General features: G+C 35.5%; 1 protein-coding gene and 1 pseudogene across 2 annotated transcripts; one reads left to right on the forward strand and one right to left on the reverse strand.

The window, feature by feature from the left end:
• Positions 1 to 729: 729 nt before the first annotated feature.
• Positions 730 to 19,250, forward strand: CLNS1A (chloride nucleotide-sensitive channel 1A). Of its 2 annotated transcripts, XM_011368376.2 has the most exons (7): positions 730 to 939; positions 5,959 to 6,095; positions 10,162 to 10,263; positions 10,843 to 10,950; positions 12,068 to 12,241; positions 15,838 to 15,928; positions 18,484 to 19,250. In XM_011368376.2, exons 1-6 carry the CDS (start codon positions 815 to 817, stop codon positions 15,903 to 15,905), a joined length of 714 nt encoding a protein of 237 aa, XP_011366678.1. In that variant the 5' UTR covers positions 730 to 814; the 3' UTR covers positions 15,906 to 15,928; positions 18,484 to 19,250. The 2 variants fall into 2 exon arrangements, with proteins under 2 accessions (XP_011366678.1, XP_023391300.1); XM_023535532.1 differs by lacking the exon at positions 12,068 to 12,241.
• Positions 15,100 to 15,218, reverse strand: LOC111744810 (annotated as a pseudogene).
• Positions 19,251 to 21,527: the final 2,277 nt, after the last annotated feature.

Below are 21,527 nucleotides of genomic sequence, written 5' to 3' on the forward strand. Positions count from 1 at the left end.
TGTTATAAAGAGGAAATGATGAAATAATATGTGTAAAGTGCCTAGAACAGTGACTGGCACATAACACTCGGTTACGTTTAGTTACTAGTAGGATCACTTAAAGGGTTTTAACTGCTCTTACTTTTCAGTGCCTAACAAAGAAAAAAAGCAAGCGTTCCAAATCTGGTGGATTAATTCAGCGCCCTATCTCCTTACAGACATATAGCTCCTCACTCAGAGTTAATTACCTCTTTGGGCTCGTCTGTCCACCTGAGGCATGGGCAAACATGGCTCGCACTAGGGCGGTGTCAGGACCTACATTGTCTGGAGCATGGCTGTTGAGATATGAACAGCCCGTGCGGGACGACGCGTACGCAAGTGGTAGGAGCTGTGAACCCAGTTAGGAGACGATGACCACTAGATCAGTACGGACTGTACTTCCTGTGCATCCTCAGGCAAAAAAACCCTCCATGTTTCAGGCCTCTCTTTCCATTTTTGTCTAAAAAGGAATTTATTATTCCTTGTGCTTCCTCTTTCTGTGACGACCCTGAAGTAGGATGTAGGGGAGGTCGCTCCGTTATGCTAAACCTGGAGCTTTAAAAATGGCGAGGGAGCCGGGAAGAGGAGTCACGTGACAAACTCAGCCGGGTCATCTCAGGCCTCCGAGAGGTAGCCCTAGAACGTCTCATCTCTATGGTGGATGACCCTCAAACGCTGGTGCAGGCTAAGTAGATCTTCCGGGGTAATCGCCACCGCTTCCGGGGCGGGACGCGGCGAGCCGGGGTTGCTGTTCTTCAGCTTCCTCCTGGCTTGTATCTCTGTGCTCACTGCTGCAATGAGCTTCCTTAAAAGTTTCCTGCCGCCGGGGTCGGCTGAGGGACTCCGGCATCAGCAGCCAGATACCGAGGCTGTGCTGAACGGGAAGGGCCTCGGCAACGGCACCCTTTACATCGCTGAGAGGTAGGGTCCGTGTTCCCGGGGGCTGCTCCTGCGCGCCGCCTGCTGCAGAGGAGCGGGGGTGAGACCGCGACATCAGTGGCTGCAGGGAGCGGGAGCGCGTGCTCCCTGTCGCCTCGGGGATACCTCTGCTAGGAGGGAGCTCGATTGTTCTCGTGCCCTTTCCTCTGGAGCCTTCCTTTTCCTCTTCTTCAGAGGGAGTTCTCCTCATTGATTGTGCTTTTTACTTGTCTGTTTCCGGAGGTCTAGTGCGTGCCTTGTTCTCTATTCAAGGTCTTGTTTTAAGGTTTTGAGTTTCTAGACCCCGAGTTAGAGTCATCGATGTGACTGACTGTCTTTTCTGATGAACAGGTGCGGGAGATGTTGCCCTGGGCAGGATTTTGTGGAGGATTTTGGAAATTTGGTCAGGGATTTAGATTTTCTTCCATAGGTGTGGGTGGGGAGAGGAACAACCTCATCTCCACGCAGGCTGGGATCGTATCCACAGGGACCTCTCAGTTCCCATTTCTGACGCCCATTTCCATTCCTAGAAGGAATTGCCCTTTTATTTGGCCACTTACAGTACTTTATATTTTCACAGTCAGATAGACATGTCTTAAATATTGCGATTCTAGAACTGAGGGCCCTGTTTCCTTTACACAGGGACCTTACTGTCTTTCAGATCTCTCTCTGACTTTCCCTTCTGCTGCATCACTTTGGGCTACAGCCAGAGGAAATTCTCTGCTTTTAAGAGCTCGTGTTGGACCCACATAGATAATCCAGGATAATCTCTCTATTATTTTGTCAACTGATTAGTAACCTTAATTGCATCTGCAAAGTCCCCTTTGCCTTGTAACATACAGTATTCATAGTCTTGACACCAGGGGATGAAGGTTATAGGAGCCAAAATTCTGTTTACCACAGAGGACACACACATGCACAAAATATAAAGAACTCTTTGTTTAGAGAGAAATCCAGACCTTGAGCAAAGTTTAGGCTTTTGACCAGTCAGCAAAATAGGAACTGTGGATGGGAGGAAAAGCAAATTTGGGCTGAAATGCAGATAATGAGTTTGGTCTGGACATGTGGGGATTAATTGGACATGTGTGCTTATCTTGGGAGAGCGGTGTTAATGATAGAGATTTGGAAATCATTAGTGTAAGTGTTAGCAAATACTCATGGGACTAGATTAGATACCCCAGAAGAGAAGGGGGCCAAGGATAGAACTGTGGTGACACTTCTACATTAAGAGGTAGGTCATGGAAGAAGAGACTTGAGAGAAGAGGGAGTAACAATCAAATAAAATAAGATCCGAAAAGCATCTGTTAGGTATTGACAAGGAGATCTTTGGTGATCTTGAGAGAGCAATTTCTTTTAAGTGGTGGAAAGCGTAGCAAAGATAGATTTCTAGCTCTTACACAATCCTTTTTTTCCTCTGTGGCTTCTCTGTATATTGGCTCTTCTTTCTATAATGTAACTCCATTTGGGGGGAAGATCCTATACTTGTTTTTAAATTTTGAAAAATTTCAAATCTAAGGAAAAGTTGCAAGTGCTGTAAATTAATACCTATAGACCCTTCACAAAGATTCATCACTTAATATTTTGCCATGTTTATCTCTCTCTTTTCTGAGCTATTCGAGAGTCGTAGATACGTCACGACTTTACCTGTAAATACTTGAGCGTATATCTCCTAAGAACAAAGACATTCTCTTTATGACCACAATACAGTTATCACACTCAGGAAGCACAAACTCCTAAAGTTCTTATCTATTTAAAAATTTATGTCAGCTTTTACTAACAAATCTCTTACATTTCTTTAAGAAAATATTTTTGTAAAATATACATACAAAAAAGAATGTTATAGGTCTATGGTTTAAAGAATTATAATTAAACCAACATCTGTACATCCACCATTCAGGTTAAAAATAGGATAGTACCTTGGACACCTCTGTTCATTCTTCTATACTCACTGTTAGCTTCACCTCCCTGGTCTCTTCCCCCTTTATGTTCTTTCCTACCTAGCATTTCCAAGTCTTGATAGACTCAGGCTCTCAAACTAGGAAGGCTTCCTGGAGGATGTGACAAATGAGGATTAACAGTTAACCATGTAAATGAGGTGGGGCAAAGGGGAATTGTTCTAATTAAAAGAAATAGAATGCTGAGTGGCAAGTGTGAGAAACAGTATTGTGCTAGGATATGTATGTGTGTATGTGTATTTTTTTTAAGTATGCATGTAAAAAATATATACGTACATACAGTACACACACAGTTTAACAGTTCTTCATCTTAGGAAATGAGAGAGAAAGATTGGAAAAATAATAAAACTGGAGAAAGAGAGCCATGTTCACAAGGTTGGCTTATAGCCCTTGGGCTTTGGGGAAACCATTTTAGATAAAGAAGAACAGCGTCTGATTTGGTTTTAGGTAGATAGTTTCTCAGATGTATATTGAGAGATTTAGAATTATCAGGCTTAGTTTTCATAGGAAGTTGATGTTTTATGGATAAAGAAGGGAACAAAGGCTTGAATTATTCAAAATAGATCATTTGAAACAGGTAAAATAGAATAAGTTATTAAATTAAAATAGGTAATTTAAACTTGTAAGTAATTCTTTTTATATCTTATTCCAAAATTATTTTAAAACCAAATAATTAAACCAACTCAAATTCAAGATCTCTCTTAACTGCGTGTCCTATCTTCACACCATGCCAGGAGTAAAGGATACTGATCATACTGTGCAAAAGCATTGGAAATAAGCAAAACATTCCTCTGCATGTTTACTGGCTTTCTAATTCTTGTTTTTCCCTTTTATGATTCATGGTTTCTTTGAGACTGGGTATAATTAATTTGATTTTTATTTTTGTTTGTTTTTTGTTTAGAATATATAAAAAGAGAATAAATAAAAATCAGAACTTCATGGTCAGAGTAAATGTTACTTTTAAGTGGAACTTCTTGTGTTCTATAGAGTGTATAATCCATGTCCATGTATAAGATTATGAAGACTCCATAGGAAATGTGCTGAGGCAGCATTTTTATCCTGCCAGCAGTAAGAAACTACAGAGCAATTACTATGTGCTTTTCAAAGTAAAGGCCATAATTTGGTGGGCACTGGGTCTGTGTTTGTATTTCAGTTTTTCCGTCTTCTGATTGAGTCATTAAAGAAAGTTTTCTGGCTCTGGATATTTGAAATTTTGGACACCTAAATTTGGAATACTTTCTGAATTGTGATAGTGCCAGGGGATTTTTGAGGTGAGAGAAAGGAGTTTATTTGCTTAAAATAATAATAGTTTTAGTAAAGGACTGGCAATACCTCTATGCTACATGAACACTATTTCATCTCCATGTTAAGACGAAAGCAGTGGACAGGAAAGGCACACGCAGTATGCACCGTCTAATTACAATAATAAAATCTATTCCCTTGGGATGAGTCATTCTAGAAAATCATTTATAGAGCTTTTACCACTTTAAGCTCCTTAACATTTACCAATTTAAGCCTCCCAGGTTTTCTTTTTCTTGTTTAGTAAGCATGTTCAATGAAAATCTTTCCAAATGTCTACATATTTTCTCACTTTTGCTTTTTTGTGTACATTTAGTATATTTACAGAGTCGTTCAGTTTTCATCACAATTTAATTCTTTTGTTTTTGATAAGTGAGGGTCACGTGTTACACACTTGTGCTGTTAGACATTGATATCCTTTAGGGGGACTGAAGTGTAAATTCAACCTCCTTTTACATTGAATGTGAATGAGTTGACTGCTGCACTGTCATTGTTCTTGTGCTAGGGAGTCCTGGCTTCTCTTTTATTTGGTTTTGATCGGTTATAAACTAGACAACCAGTTAAGAGAAAAAAATTAAAAAAAGAAATTAGACAATTACAGTTGTTAAAATTGTGTAGAAAACAGAATGATACAGGGGTTATATTGTATTAACTTTTTAATAACAGCTTTATGGAGATACTGTAACTCACATGACATATAATTCACCCATTTAAAGTGTACAATTCAGTAGTTTTTAGTCTATTTACAGAGTTGTGCAACCATCACTACAGTCAATTTTGGAATATATTCATCGCCCCCCAAAAGAACTGGCACCCATTAGCCAGTTCCCATTTCCCTCCCGCCCTGTGTAACCAGTATGTTATATAACTTTTATTGCATTAACTTTTTTGTTGTTTCTTGACATTTTTGCTACATTTTTTTCCTGCTAAGTGATGCAGTTCCCGATGGTTAAGTATTTATTACCAGCAACATACTAATTTTGGTGATATGTTTCTTTTATTACACCAGTAAAATATTTGCATTTGACCACTTTTGAGGGAAAACTAGACCTTGCTTATCTGTGGCTTTCTCTTAAAGCTGCAGAATAAATGAAAGTCTTCATAAAGTCTATCTTTCAATATGATAATTATTTTCTAACTTGTGGTAAGTATGATTACAGCCATTTCATGTGCATTTCATTTAATGTAGGGTTAGTGGAGAAAATAGTGATTCCTGGGTATTTATATGTTTACATGCTGAGCTCTATGCTAGTGGTTTTGAAGAACGTTAAATAAAGAATATGACAGGTTCTCCTGTCAATTAGCTCACATTCTCTGAAGGTACACATAAAATTCATATTATCACAGAGTTAAGTGCTAAATGATGTATTACTGAGCATAAGTACACTTTAGAAAAAGAAGAAATCATTATGGACTGGAGTAATTGGAGGGAAGAATCAAGGAGGAGCTAAGACCTAATGAGCTGAAGAAGATTTTCAAAAGCAAAGAAGGTGCCTAAAGCCATTCCAAATGAGAACAAGCGGAAAGGCACAGAAACACACTTGTGAGTTTAGAAAACTTGCTTTTCAGATCTCTTTGAACTTTTAGCTAGAGGAAAAGAGACCATAACAGAATTGGTCTTAAATCCAGTTCCTGCTGCTGAATTTTCATTTTTTAGGAATATTTCTTATTCACATGCATAAGTGTCCAAGCTGAATCTTTATAAACTTTAGGATATTAAGTTAGGATTTACTTTCTTGAAATAATCTATTTAAAATGTGTTTTTCAGCCGCCTGTCTTGGTTAGATGGCTCTGGATTAGGATTCTCACTGGAATACCCCACCATTAGTTTGCATGCAGTGTCCAGGGACCTAAATGCATATCCACGAGAGCATTTGTATGTTATGGTGAATGCCAAATTTGGAGGTATGTATGGTAATTTAATCTTGAGCTGCCTTTGGTGGCATGTTATATTTTAAAAAGCAATCAATGTAATTTTCAAGCTATTGACCTATTTTGAATAATAGCTTATTAAGCAAAATTTCAACACAGTAAAATAATTTGGAAACTACCTTTTGCTTTCTATATATCAATGTAATTTTCAAGCTATTGACCTATTTTGAATAATAGCTTATTAAGCAAAATTTCAACACAGTAAAATAATTTGGAAACTACCTTTTGCTTTCTATATATTCGCACTTAGAATTATTCAGTTACAATATGTGTTTCTAATTTTTTCTCTTGAGTTTAACTTTCTTTTTGCAAAGGCATTTATATTTGGCACTCTTAAAGCTTGGATCAGTATACTTTGTGCTTCCAAGAATTTAGAAGAGAACCTGTTTTGTTCTGTTCTCAGGGGGGGATATGTTGCCCTCCCCCTATATTTGACAATGACATTTTGATTGTCCTGACTGGAAGGGGCGAATAGTGCTACCGGCATCCAGCAGTTAGAGGCCAGGGATGTTACTAAACACCCTACAATGCACAGGACAGCCTCCCATAACAAAGAATTATCTAGTTCAAATGTCAGTAGTGTCAAGGCTGGTGTTTTTGCTGTTGGACATAACTACAAAGATTAATAAAAATCTAGTGAAATTAATGAAAGGTAGAGTAAGAAAGATAAAATCTTTTTTTAGGCTTTTGACTGGGTTGTAAGAATGCAAAATGAGAAATAAGTTAGGCACAAAATAACTTATTTGATTTTTGTAAGTGTGACTAAATAAGAAGTTGGTGTGCTATATTGTATTCTTTTAATAGGTTCACCTTTTGTAGAAATACAGAACTTTGGGGTTGAAAGGACATTTGTTACACCTTTAGTAAACTTCTGCTTTTAAAATAATGGGTTGCTTTTCTTTGAAATAGTATATAAGAGACACTCCTGTAAGTTTTCCTGTTGCTATTGCTCCTTCAATTTGGAATTTTAATACGATTTCAGATATAAAATTACCATTTATTTTCAATGTTACACTAATTATTTAGTAATTTTTAAGGCTTTTGGCAAGCCCTGCCTCATTAAGTGGGAATGACCAATTCAGCTATGGAAAATATTTTTGTTATAAGATTTCAAACTCTTGTCATTGGAAAGGGCCCAAAGATAGATAAAAATCTAGTAAAGTTTAAAAGAGAGGATAGTTGACCTTGGATTGTATTAAGACTTCCAAATGAAGAGGTATTAGACACAAAGTTCACTTTCCATCTAAGCAAATGCGACTATGATTTCATAACTAAGAGTATTATATGTTTAGTTTAAATCATCATTAATTCATAGAAATGCAAAACATTAGCAATACCCTTGTCAGTTCCAAATGTTGATGTGAAATGCCCGTAAATAGTTTAGAACACTGGCATTAGGCAAAGGTATATGTCAAAAAATAAGGCTGGAAAGGTAGGGTTTGAATAAACCTATCTTGAATAAAGCTAGCTAAAGAGAAATGCATAAGAAGACTGTCATTAACTCGATAAGCAAGTCATTTTCATCTCTCTGTGCCTCATTTTCACCCAGAAAAATTAGGAGATTGTGGTAGTCTTTAGTTTTTAAACCTAGCTGCACATTAGAAACATCTGGGGCTTTTTCTTGTTAAGAATGCAAACGCTGGAATCCCAATTTAGGAAATAAAGATTCAGTAGATTTGGAGTAGCTACTTTAAGTTGAAATTGTTGGGATTATAATTAATCCTTTCTTAACTAAATTGAGTAGGACTTTTCTGTCTTACTAGAAAGTAGAATCCTCCTTCTTGGGTTACATTTATTTCAGTAGTTCTCCAGTTCTGTTTATCTGGAACTCTATATTCATCTCGTAAGTTATACATGCTTGGATCCTTTTTTCCTAGCCTTTGTTTCATCCTGATTCTCCAAGCTCCAGATTTTTTTTTCTCTTTGGTTTACCTTCATAAACCTTTTTAAAATAGACCATCAGCTTATTGTTGAAGTCATTAGATTATTTTTAAAATTACTAAATTCATTACCATTGTTGAAAATCTAGAAAGGTTTAAAAAGACAGAGTATGGCAGCCACCCCAGTGATCTAGCGTGAGCTGGTGAGTGTTGATCATGGTTGTATTTTTTTCTTAATTGTAAAAATACTGTATAACATTTCTATTTATTGCTCTAAGGTAGATTCCTGAGGATATAAAAGAAAGTGTTAATAGTGGTTATTTCTAGGGAGAGAAATTAAGAGTGGTAGGGACTTTTTCTTTGAATCCACCTAGACTCTTTCAATTACTTTTATACCAGCACATATTATTTTTATAATTTAAAAAGTGATGTTCATTCAGTTATAGAATAATAATTATGGTATGATACCATTTTGTTTTTTAAAATACATTGAAAAAGTTAGATAGTACTATAATATATTCAACTATTTAGAATTATTTAGAATTTTCTAATATTTTTGTATTATTTTGCTTGTTTGCAAAGGACATGTGTGTTATATTTAACAATATAATAACAGAAACAGGACAGGAAAAGTCCCATTAAGTCTATTATTTTTAACATTATTGATAGTGGCCATTACTTAAAATTTCCCTTTTTGCTTACCTGTATCTTTTCATAATTCTACAGTAAGTTTGTATGAATTGTAAAAATGAAAGTTAGAGATTTAGTGGCTATCTCCTGTTAATTGATTCCTATGAGTAAAATTGCTGCAATAAAGGTAATAAACATTTTTAAAGCTTTTAACATATATTGTAAATTGCTTTCCAGAAAGTTTATAACAATTTATACTTTGAATAGTATTATATAATAATACCTTTCCACTTTATTTTCAGCTGCATGGAGAATTAACATTATTTTGATGGTCACTTTTAATGAGCTAAACAAAATTTACTTTATATTTTTAAGATTATTGGTTTTGAACATGTTTTGATGTTTTGGGGTATATTTAAGTATTTTGTTGACTTTATTATGAAATAATTCAAATATTGAAAAATGTAGAGAGTAATAAAAAATTTCTGTTATTCAATATTCAGCATAAATTGTAACATTTTTCATAATTACTCTAGTCTTTTAAAGAAATATAGATAGTATGTCAATACTGTTGAAATCCTTTTTGTTCTCCGTCCCATTTCGTTCTCACTGTCTCTGGAGTTAAACATCCTAAAGATGGCATGTGTACTTCCTGTCTGTGCTTTTAGATTTTTAATGACTACGTAGTATACTTTTAGCAATGTAATGGTTTTGTAATGTGTTTAAGGTTTTAATGTAAGTGGTATTATATATATTCTGCAACTGCTTTTTTCACTCAACTGTGCTTGTAATCTATTTTGATACCTATAAGTCACATATGTTCATTTTTAAGTGATAGCTGTTATATAACATAATATGACCTGGTTGCAATACATCTGTTTCTTTTTTTTGATCAACATTTTATTTCTACTTTCACTAGTACATGTGGTACTTCAGTAAACATTTTTGTACAAACTAATTATGTACATAGGTATCTAGATGAGGAATTGCTGGGTAGTAGGAGGACATACACTCAGTAGGATATACCTCTCCAGACAGTTTCCGCTTCACCAGCTGCATGTACATGTTCTCTTTGTTGAACATTTGTACGTTTTTCTTGCTCGCAGACTTTGTTAATTTATCTGTTGGGTCAGTTAACTTAAGGGCCTTGGTTGTTCATCTGTTGTTTGTTAGTAATGAATTACATCAGAGGTTTACAAACTGTTTCTGTACCCTTTGTTTCAAGGTGAAAGGTAAGAGAAGCAGATGACATTGAAACTGTACTTTTGAGAGGCCTGACTTTTCTTCACCCCCCACATGACCTCGAAGGGGCTTGGAATCTCTAGGGCTCAGTGAAGTACAGTGCGACTAGACCAGAGACTATCCAGAGTCTTTTTTTTAGCTTTAAAATAACCATGTCCCTATAATTTGAAGTAATTGAATTTAAGTATTTAGATATGTCAGTAAGCATCCTTTAAGAAGTTTTTTCAGACTTTTTTTTTTTTTCAAACAAATAACAGCATTAAAAGGTTATTTTTATCCCTCTCTAGAAGAATCAAAAGAATCTGTTCCTGATGAAGAAGAGGAAGATAGTGATGATGATGTTGAACCTATTGCTGAATTTAGATTTGTGCCTAGTGATAAATCAGCATGTGAGTGTTCTGTAGAATTTCTTTTTCCTTCATGTACCAAACATTCCCCCTATTGACACACACATTCTTTCTTTCACTACCTCCATTCTACTGCTTTTTCTTCTTTTTAACATCTGTACTATTATTGAGGCCCAGATCCCTATTAATAGCAAAGATTGTGAATGTGATGATAGTATAGTAGATACAGTGTTACTTGGTGTGTTTTGCGAGTGGAGGAAGCTGTTTTTTTTTTTTTTTTTTTTTTATTGACTTGATGCTGTTGACTATAAATCTCACCAGTTAGAGGGCTGAGGAGTCATGGCAGTTCCAAAGAGGGAGATGCCAGGATGACTGGAAAGAGCCCTTTAGCTGCAAGGGGCTTCTCTATGATAACAGCAGTCTGACTAGGATTCTTGACCCTTTTCCTTAGAAAACCCATCAGGAATTAGGAGATCTCAATAATATCTTGAAATAAACTCAGAATTTTGTGACTTGTCCATTGCCATCAAGCACTTTATTTACACCGATGGTTATTTAATTAACTTTTATTGCACTTTGGCCAGAAAGCAATATTAATTACAGTTTAATTTCTTTGCTTAGTGGAGGCAATGTTCACTGCAATGTGTGAATGCCAGGCTTTGCATCCAGATCCTGAGGATGAAGATTCAGATGATTACGATGGAGAAGAATATGATGTGGAAGCACATGGTTAGTGAAGTAGAATTTTAAAGGTGTTTGTGTGTGTGTGTGTTTCATTTTAAGCTCTTATTTATACTAAAGGGATGGGATTTTAGTTCTTTATATCTCTAAGTACTGATATAGTATTATTAATAAAAGTGAGTGACATAATTCATGTCTAAGTCAAATTGGAAAAATTTATGGGCTTTTGAGCTTGAGGGTAAGAAATAGAGATTATTGGGTTGGTAGGGAGGATAGAGATAAATGGAAGGAAAGAAAATGGTAGATAGGAAAGTAGGTAGTCACAAGAGTCTTTTTAAGTTGATGTAGCTGCCCCCAGAGAATAGGCCTTCTCCCTCCATCCCCTGAAACTTATATCATCTGCATCTTTATTTAACATATCCTTTCGTACAGTTCGCTGCCAAAGTCACTTTTTTTTCCTAGAACATTTCCTAGAAAATACTTCATTTATCTATCAGTATTTTCACTTGCAGACCAGAATGTAGTCACTAGCCTGATAGAATCTTGTAACTTGAGGTGCCTGCTGTGCTCTTTTTCTTTTGCCTATGGTCTCCTGTACACCAGTTTGGCTATCCAAAGCCCTTTCTTCCATATGTACCCACTTTCTGGCATGAGACAAACTCATTTCTGGCATTCTCCTTTATATATCTAAATACATTCTCATCTTCACTGAGTTTTTTGGATGATTCTTTTTTAAATACTCTTCGTATTTTCTAGAATTTCTGCTTTTTTTAAAGGAACATGTATTTTAATCAAGAAAAAACCTTCAGTACAAATTAATATCAAATTAATTTGCACTCACCTGTAAAATTCCCACTTTGTAATAATATAAGACTCCCTGGCCTCAGGAACACTATTTTTTCCTCCTGGTCCCCAGACATTTGATTCTTAGGGAGTTGCCATTTATTGGTTCTTCTCTTAGAATCCCTTCTCATCCTAGAGGGTAGGGACATTTTCTTTGTATCTCTATTTTCAGCAGATGGCCTATTTATGTGTGTTAAATGAATGTTGAAAAGTATTTTCCTAGAAGCCTTTTTTCATTGTACCTTCAGTAAATGCATTATTGAATATCTATTTTTTTTTTCTAATTGTTTTACAATAGCTTAAAAGCTTTTTATTTGTTTAGAACAAGGGCAGGGGGACATTCCTACATTTTACACCTATGAAGAAGGATTATCCCATTTAACAGCAGAAGGCCAGGCCACATTGGAGAGATTAGAAGGAATGCTTTCTCAGTCTGTGAGCAGCCAGTATAACATGGCTGGAGTCCGGACAGAAGATTCAATAAGAGATTATGAAGGTGAGTATTCTTTCTCTTCAGTATGAACAGTTAGATGGTCACTTAGGCAACAAGGGAAGTTATGGAGGGACGTGTGTAGGTTCTTTTGGAAACTAAGACACATCTCAGAATTAACTCTTTGTAGTGTAGGAAGCTGATGTAGAATTACATAGAACGGGAATTCTCATGTCAGTTTTTTTAAACTTGTTTTCCTAACTACAAAAACAGTTTATGTCCTCAGTCAAAATTTTTTTAAGTGGGCATAGGCAAAGAAGAAATGAAAAATCAAGTTTAATTCTAATTGAGAGACATCTATTAATTTTCTGTTGCATATTTTTCCAGACTTTTTGTTTGTTCGCTTATGTGTATATATGTGTGTGTGCGTGCACAGTGATGCTGCTGTTTTTAATTTTAAAACGAATTTCTACAAGATTATATGCAAATCTAAGTCAGCTGATTAAAAAGACTAAGTAGCATTCAGGAAACGAGTTTTCTTTTTTATGATAACCATCTGGACCTTAAACAAGTGGCTTTAAATGTGTATGTTTTAGTTGTCTTATATTTGTAAGCTTCTTTGTAACTATTTTCCCTGAGACTCATTCCCTTTTCTAAGTATCCTACTTCAGTTAGTTTCTTGAGGTACTTTGGATTCATCCTTTACCATTTATTTCCTTATCCAGCCCAATACTGAGTTCCATGGATTTTTCTTTTAAAAGGCTTTTTAGATCTCTTTGCTATTACTATCCCTATCCTCCAAACCTAGGTCCTTTTCTTCTCATGCCAAATTTGTAGTAAATTTTTTGCCTCTATCATCCCTTCCTCAACCTCACTGTGCCATATTAATCTTCTGAGAACACTCTCAGTCTTATATAAGGATGTCCCCTCAGTGATTGCTTGATACTCACCATATAAAATTCAGACCCTTCTCTCTGACTCTGAAGAAATAGCTCTATCTTTACCCCTAAATGTCTCTTGTCTTGTTCCTACAACTCTCAGTAAAACACGTAGGTAGTACTCTTATATGCCAGACCCTGATTTAAACATTACACATATTTACTCATTTAATTCTTCCAAGAACCTCTGTGGTAGATGCTATTATGATCCCTATTTTACAGATGAAGAAACTAAGACACAGCAAGGTCACATAAGTTGCTTCATGTCTAATAGCTAATAAGAGGATTAAATAAGCTGATGTGCAAAAATAATATACCAGGCACTGTTATAAGCACTTCTTGAATGTTACATGTATTGTAAATATTTTATGTTGTTACAGAGTCTTAACACTTCTAATTTTTAGTGATGTTGAATATTCTTAAAGAGAGTTACCATCATTTTTCTCTTGTTTGGTTCATTTAAGTTTCTCTTATAATGCTGCGATTAACATCTCTATGCACTTAGCATGTTGACTTGGAGATCCTGAAATTCTGGGATATTTTAATTTGGAAAAGTTTAGGCTTTGGGTCACAATTATTTCTTATGTTGTCTCTCCATTTTAAACCCTAGCTGGTGAGCCTCTAACATAGGCTTTAGGGTGAGATGGCTTAAATGATTTCTAGTGCTCTACCAAACTCGTAGTTGAGAGAATTCAAGATATTATCTTTTCTCATTACAGTGATTGGCTGGAGAGTGCCCTTGACCATTGAAAAGCCTTTCATCACTGAAGGATTTTATTATTATTATTATTTATAAAATTTCTTATTTAATGCTTTGTAGCAAACGAAATACTTAAGGTCTCAAACACTTTGCTAAAGTGAGATTTTTGGACTTTTATTCCTAAGCCTCATTAGCATATACAGAGTTGCCTCTGTATAAAACTTCTTCAATCTGTACCATTTTCCATCTTCTAATCCTTTTTGCCATTTATCTATTTATTTATTTACTTACTTACTTATTTATTTAACTTTAGTTTGACATGCACTTTTTTTATTTGTTTAAAAATTTTTTAAATAAAAATTGTGTATGTTTAAGGTGTATATCATAATGTTTTGATATACATACATACATAGCAAAATTACTACTATAGTTAAGCTAATTAAATTCCATTCCTCACATATTATCTTTTGTATGTTTGTGTTTGTGTATGTGTGTGTGTGGTGAGAACACCTGAGATCTGTCTTAGTAAATTTCAGTCTTTTTGCCATTTAATCACACACTACCTATTAGTGGTATTTCAGGGCTTCATGCACTTATTTATATCAAGAAGAGTTTATTGTACCAGGTACAGAGAATACAGCAGTGCTTAAGAGAGATGATGTTACTATCTTCGTATCAGTGGCATTCTAGTAGAGAGAAAAATAACTTATTAAGCAGTTACAGTACATTGTGGTACAACACTGAGATACAGGGGAAGCTTGAGAATCTGCAGAACTAAAGGCTGGGCCCTTCACCCAGCCTTCATGGAGTAAGTGACAGCTAAGGCAAGATCTGAAAAATGACCTGTGTGATGGGAGATTACATACAGGTTGGAGAGAGAGGCAGGTAAAGGATCAGCCATGTTCAAAGGTTTAAGAGATCATTCAGCTCTGCAAACTGAAAGTTGTTCGTTATATCTGGATCTCTGAGTATGAAGGATAGTTAGCTCAACAGGTGAAGGTGGATTGCAAACTGAGCTATATCTTAAAGGAACTTGAAAACTTAAAGAATTGCACCTTTACACTTAGGTCAGTGGGAAGCCATTGCAGAATTTTTCAGAAGATGACTGGCTATAATATAGAAAATTAACTACAGAGGGAAATAACTAGAGGGAAGGAGAGAAACTGTTAAGTAACTTAAGTTTTTAATTTTTTTTTTTTTTTTAAGGCAAGGCAACCCTTGGTTGATCTCACAGATTGCAAGGACCTTGTCAGTTTACCATCCCTTATTATTATTTTTATTTTTTATGCCTACAGTACCTGGTTTTCCTAGGTGGTCTCCCATCCAAGTACTGACCAGGCCCGATCCTGCTTAGCTTCCGGGATCAGACGGGATCGGGCTTGTTCAGGGTAGCATGGCCGTAGACAGTAACTTAAGTTTTAAATTAGATGAGAGATAGTGACCTAAATTAGATAGGGGCAGTGAATGTCAAAAAACTTAACATTTGGGAGCTACTTAAGAGATGGAAGCAACAAGTTAAGAAATGTGGTGGGGGATCCTGGATTAGGCAGGTAAGAGATATCTTTAATAAGATGGGAATGAGAAGCATTTTCTATGTGGAAAGATGATGAGTTAATTATAGATATGTGTTACATTTGCTTGCTGTGTTGGTTTTCCAGGTGGTAGGGTACCCAGGGGCTAGAGGCAGAAGCCAGTTTGTGGTTGGCTGAAAAGTTGAGGGGTGAATGGGAAGTGCGGAAGTGGAGAAAGCAGCTGTAGACAACTCCTACCTAGCATTCTGTCATTGTTAAAGTTGAGAATTTACAAAGTAAATGTTAAATGTGTAGACTAATTTTAACTTGGCCTAAATATACAGATGGCATTTTTCTTTCTCAATTTGTTCTTGATAACTTCAATTTTCAAAAGAGAAAGAAATAGCAATGCTTAACCAACAGAGGGCACTAGCTTCCTTCTGGTTGAAATATAAGCCGAATCTGTCTAAAGTATGAAGTAGACTTTTGCTCAGTGGTTAATTTTTTCCTCAGATGGGATGGAGGTAGATACTACACCAACAGTTGCTGGACAGTTTGAGGATGCAGATGTTGATCACTGAAAATAATTTTTTGCTGCTTTGGGGTAAGTAGTTTATTTTTTCCCTTGTCAATGAATGTGAAAATCATCTCAAATAATTTTTATTTTAATAATTCAAGAGAACTCTATAAAATTAGCAGTTTATCCATTTCTGAAATAATTGAAAGTTATGTGTTTTTTTTTTTCTTCTAAGAAGTCAAGATCTGCAAACATGGTGATGTTCAGGTTAATTAACATTTACTGAGCACTTACCACACGCCAGGCACTGAAAGTACATGGGAAAATAAGACACCCATCTTCAGTGGACTAAAGAGAATGACGTTATTCCTTTATTCAGAAATGGAGCTCTCCCTTGTTGGCTCATGTGGGAACAGCAAAGCCTGAGATTATGTCCTAGTCTGCTCTTGAGCCACATTTTCCCACTTATGATGTTTGAAACCTTACCATGTTCATTCATTAAAAAACACAAAGCAGAGATTTGCTGCGACTCACTGCTCGTTGAATTGGGGAGAAATTAGAAGTTATACTAAACTGAGTTAAAGCCTTTAATCATAATCTTGTATCAGTTTCCCTTCTGAAAATAATGATGGACCAAGGTCCTGAGAACCTTAGTGTTCAAGGCTGATTTGACAAACCATAACAAGTCCATGTACAGTTGTCCAAAAGCTAACATTTCCCAGGATGCTTTATACCTGATTTTCTTGACTGACATGAGAGCTCACTGCCAGTTTTCTTTCCTCTGACCTTCTCATGAGCTTGGCGTACAGTTTTTCCCTGGCTATTTATTTGTTCTATGTTACTCTGAGAAATAAACCATGCTTTGCCAGCTTGAGTATCTCAACTATATGTTAGATCAGCAGTCCCCAGCCTTTCTGGCACCAGGGACTGGTGCTCCTATGAGAATCTAATGCCTGATGATCTGAGGCTGAGCTGAGGTGGTGATGCTAGCACTGGGGAGTGGCTGCAAATACAGATGAAGCTTCTCTCTTTCACCTTCCACTCACCACCTGCTGTGCGGCCTGGTTCTTAACAGGCCACAGACCAGTGCTGGTCTGCGGCCTGGGGTTTAGGGACTCCTGTGTTAGATAATATCTAAAGGTCATTTAACTAGTTCATATCATACAGAGATAAGGCTAGTAATCCTAGCAGCCCTTCTTTGAAACTGTAAGATTTTTACACTGTTAAATTGCTGTCCCTTTTTCTCCTCTATATAATGTCTTCCTAACCTCTGACCTCATAGCATTTTCTTGAATACTAGATGTCTTCCAGAAAGTCTTTGAGATTCTACTTATATCCATGTCCTTTATTAAAGCAGATGGTAGTAGCATGGCAAGATTATATATTTTGGCTTGCCTCTTGTACCATTGTCAGACATCCAGTTAGGTTGTGAGATCCCTTGTTATTCCAAGCTCCATTTACTTTCCGAATTATTGCTGTTATGAATATAGCATTGCTTATACTAACCATGAATTGTGATAATGGATCTCTGCTTTCATCTTAGGTGCTGCCAGTAGGGCTATCAGAAAATAATCTCTTAGAGTTCTGTGATTTATGTCTTTCTTTAAATTCTTAATTTTCAGTTCTACAACATTTACTTTTATCCTTGGTAGCTGTACAGTCTAAAATCATCAATGTCTCCTCTGCAGTTAGCTAAAAAAATATGTGTTCATATTGCTGGAACTCTGTTAACTTTAATTTTCAGATCTTACAGTTCCAGATGCTAATACTTCACTGTTCTACTTTACAGGAAATCTTTTGGTATAAACTTGTCTTCTTTCTTTATTTCTTACATTTTATTTATCATGTTCTTAATAGCATTTTGGTCTTTTCAGTTCAGTAATACTTATTTAGTATCTTTTACTGAAACTGGAAAACAGATTTTTTTGGATCTTCTGGTTTTCACATATTTCTTCTTGAAAAGTAGACTATTCAGAGAACACCAACCACTCTATTAACAAAGATTATGAGAAACTCATTTGGTCTGTCACTGATGATTACACAAATGGGACGTTACTGCAGTTCCCTGGTGAGAATTCTTAGGATTCTTTGTAATATAATTTTATGGTGAAATAACCATAAAATAGCCACAAACTTTCTAATGAGCTGATGATTTGTTTTCTATTCATTTTATGCTACAGCTGGAGCAGAGAGATGTTTTATTCATAAAGTTAATACAAGTTCTTCATCTGGATAATTGACCTAAATTCCAAACAATGTCTGTAAATTTTTAATCATTTAAAATTGTATTTGCCTTTAATGAGAGAATAAAGAATAATTAGAGTGTTTATGTAATGATTAAAATTTCAAGATAATGGAACTAGGACCTCTCAATGCATGAGATGGGGTGAAAGGAAAGACACACGAATGGTGGAATCACAACTCTACTACATACTGGGGCTCTTTGTCTTTGGACAAGGCATGCGACTTCACTAATCCTTAGTTTCCTCCTCTGAAAAATGGAGTTGATAATAACTACCTGGCAGGATTGTTGCAAAGACTGAGATATAATACATTTAAATCCCCTGGCACTCTTGATTAGGCATTAAGTAAATAATAGATATTATTATTACTATAAACATTGTAAACCTTTTGTTTTACAGATTCTACTCAACTGTAGGAGAGAACTTGGTGCCTTTTCCACTCTGTGGTGGGTGTGATGAAAGTAATTTTCCTTCTCCAAAACTTACCTGAACCAGTTCTTTCTTGAGACAGACTATATGGAGACAACAAGTAGTCACCAGCAGAAGAAACTATGACCTTTATTAACAAAGGTGAATTAACTTAACCAAGAGGATATTTGTAGTTTATTATTTATCCCCAAACTTTCTGTATCCAGGTACCCTCTGAGTAAGCCTATAATTCATGCCTTCAGTGTATGCATTTTCCGTAACCTAGTAGGGCTGTTGGTGAAAATGCATGGGCACTTGAAGGTTTAGGTAGACTGGATAGGAGAAAGGTCGAATCTAAGAAATACCCCTTTAGGGCCTAAGGATACCCTTACCCCTTAAAAAGAAAAAGAGATATCAGAGAAATCCTGGCCTCTGCTCATTCTCCATGGGATAATGATCTTTTTTTTTTACTAATTTGGGACCCAGATTAATTCAACAGGCATCGCTAGAGAGCCTCTTCAGAAACATCCCAGCCATCTATACTACCACTAATACAAGTGCTTGACTAGCTTTTGCTCCTTTCACCATATTTCAGCAGTTTGTTCTGTTATAACCTCAAGTTATATCCTTTAATTTCCAGCCTTTTAGGTCAGTTTCTGTAACAGAACAAGAAATTGTGATGAAGTCCTCAAAGTACTTCAGATGATAATTGTTTTGTCTTTGTAATAGCTTAATAAATAAATCTAGGTTTTCTATATTATTGTACTCTCATTCTTGACCACAACCATTAATGAGAAATGTTTTTTCTTTTAATTCTGACCAAAAAATGAGACTCTTGTTGGTTTTATTTTTTGTTCAATTTCTGTTGAGAACATGAACATGAAATAAGTAAGAAAATGTATAGTTAGAGCTTCTGGCAAATATTTAGTAGGGCAAAGATTTAACACATTTAAGGGATTTCTGCTTCTTCCACTTGGATCAGGAATGGTTTCTTATACTTATTAACTCTCAGTTTTTAGTTTGTATTTATAGAGTTATACTTGAACTTTCAGTCTCTTAAAAGTAAGATTAGAAAAGCTATTCGGAATCACTTGGCTAATTAACTTTAGTTTGTCACTACTAAGCCCAGTGTTCTTTTTAGCGCTTTTACTTGATTTCTCTCATCCTTCATGGTAGAGTGAAAAAAAAAAAACAAAAAAAATGGAATTTTCCCTTTTCTGACCAGACTCAGAAATATTGAATTTGTTAAACGAGGCAAGGAAAAAGGCCACTTGGAATGGAAACTGAAATTTACTGAGACTTTCTGTGTACCAGCCACTATCCTGCATTCTTTGCATACATTATTCATATACTGTTCTTAACTATATATGAGGTATAGGTGCTTTTATTATCCCACTTTAGAGACGAGTTACAGAGAAAGGTAAAGTAATGCTTAAAATCAGAGATAGTGAGCTGTGATTTTTAAGCCTATATTCCAAAACACCATATAGACTTATATCTAACCAGCAGCTGAAAGGAAGCAAATCTGTCTTTACTGCAGGGTTTTCAATGTTAAAATTTCAATGGATAGCACAGGAAGTTTTCAAAATTCTCTGCACCAAGTCTCAGTAGCACTCATTCTGTCCTAGACATTCATCCATTCCAGTTAGCAGTTGGGGTATTCTTATGGGCTGACCTTAGAAATTCTATTTGAGTTCTTTTTTTAAAGTCATACTTACAGACTTGTAATCATAACTTTCAGTGAAGCATAAATTTCTCTGATAACATAACAAAACGTTGGGGAGATTCTGTGCACTATTTCTTGCAGACACTGCTGTGGTCAGCCTGGTGTTGTGGATAATGTACTCAACTAAGATGCAGGAGGTCAAGCATCTACTTCTGGCTTGGCTGACAAGATATTTAACCTCTCTGGACCTATTTCCTAATCTGTAAAACGAGGGGACTAGACTTAACAGCTTTCAAAGATTCAACTGTAACATTCTGTAATACAAGTTAATGGCTTTGAGAAAATAGGAGAAGGTGGGGAAAAGATTAGGTCAGACTTAAATTAAATAATGAAAAGCCAACATTTCTTGATTCTATTTGAACTTAATTTTAGTGTTGATAGAATTGTTTTGCTTCCTGTTTGTTAATGTAGAGAAAATTTAAAGAAAATGCATAGGTATTTTTCACTCATAATATGAGCCATCTGAAATATCCCTAAGGACTAGGCTTAGTGGTCATCTGTACTGGATTCTATCATTTAAAAAATGTATTTATTAAAATATCTCAGTGAGTTTCCTCCTCAGAGCAGTTTGTCAGATATTGATACTTTTCAGATAAACTTATTTAAATCTTTGTAGATAATATATTTTGAGATCTTGTTAGGATCTTTGCCAGTATTAGTAAAGAGAGATTATGCACAGATGATCATAATATGTAGTCCTTTACTTTTAGAATAAAAAGTGTGATTACTCATTGTTCAGAGAGAGAGATGTTTAGATAGAATTTGCTTTATATGCAGGATTTCAGATAGTTTCACTGTATAGCTAATTCTCATGTAAATCTCATTTCAAAAGTATTTCTAGAGTGTGTGAATCTACATCTGGTACCCATCTTCCATGGCTAATATATAGTAATTGAATTCTAAGCAAATCTCTTATGAGGATTTTAATAGAATTATTGCCATCTCTGGACAAAGAAGCTGAAACAGAAACATTTTCACTAGCATCTAACTCTGTTTGTTCATATATACATGCATAAAACCAATATCTAATGTGGAAGACTTCATAATTTGCAATGACAGATCAGAAAACCTTTTGGGAGAGCAGTGAACCTAGTTTTGTTCACTGTTTTTTAACAATTTTTTTGGTTGGTTTTTAACATAATTTTAAGAAGATAAAAAAGATATGTAACCTGGGGATGGAAAAGCTAAAGTGTATACAGGAATTCTTAGAATTTTTTTTTATCTTGAAGATTATATGTATTACTAATACACTTAGGACAACAGTGCCTAGAAAATGGCTCAGTACGTGTTAATTATTACTAGTACTAGT

The sequence above is a fragment of the Pteropus vampyrus genome, unplaced genomic scaffold, assembly GCF_000151845.1.
Source record: "Pteropus vampyrus isolate Shadow unplaced genomic scaffold, Pvam_2.0 Scaffold141, whole genome shotgun sequence".
In the NCBI taxonomy this organism is placed as follows: Eukaryota; Metazoa; Chordata; class Mammalia; order Chiroptera; family Pteropodidae; genus Pteropus; species Pteropus vampyrus.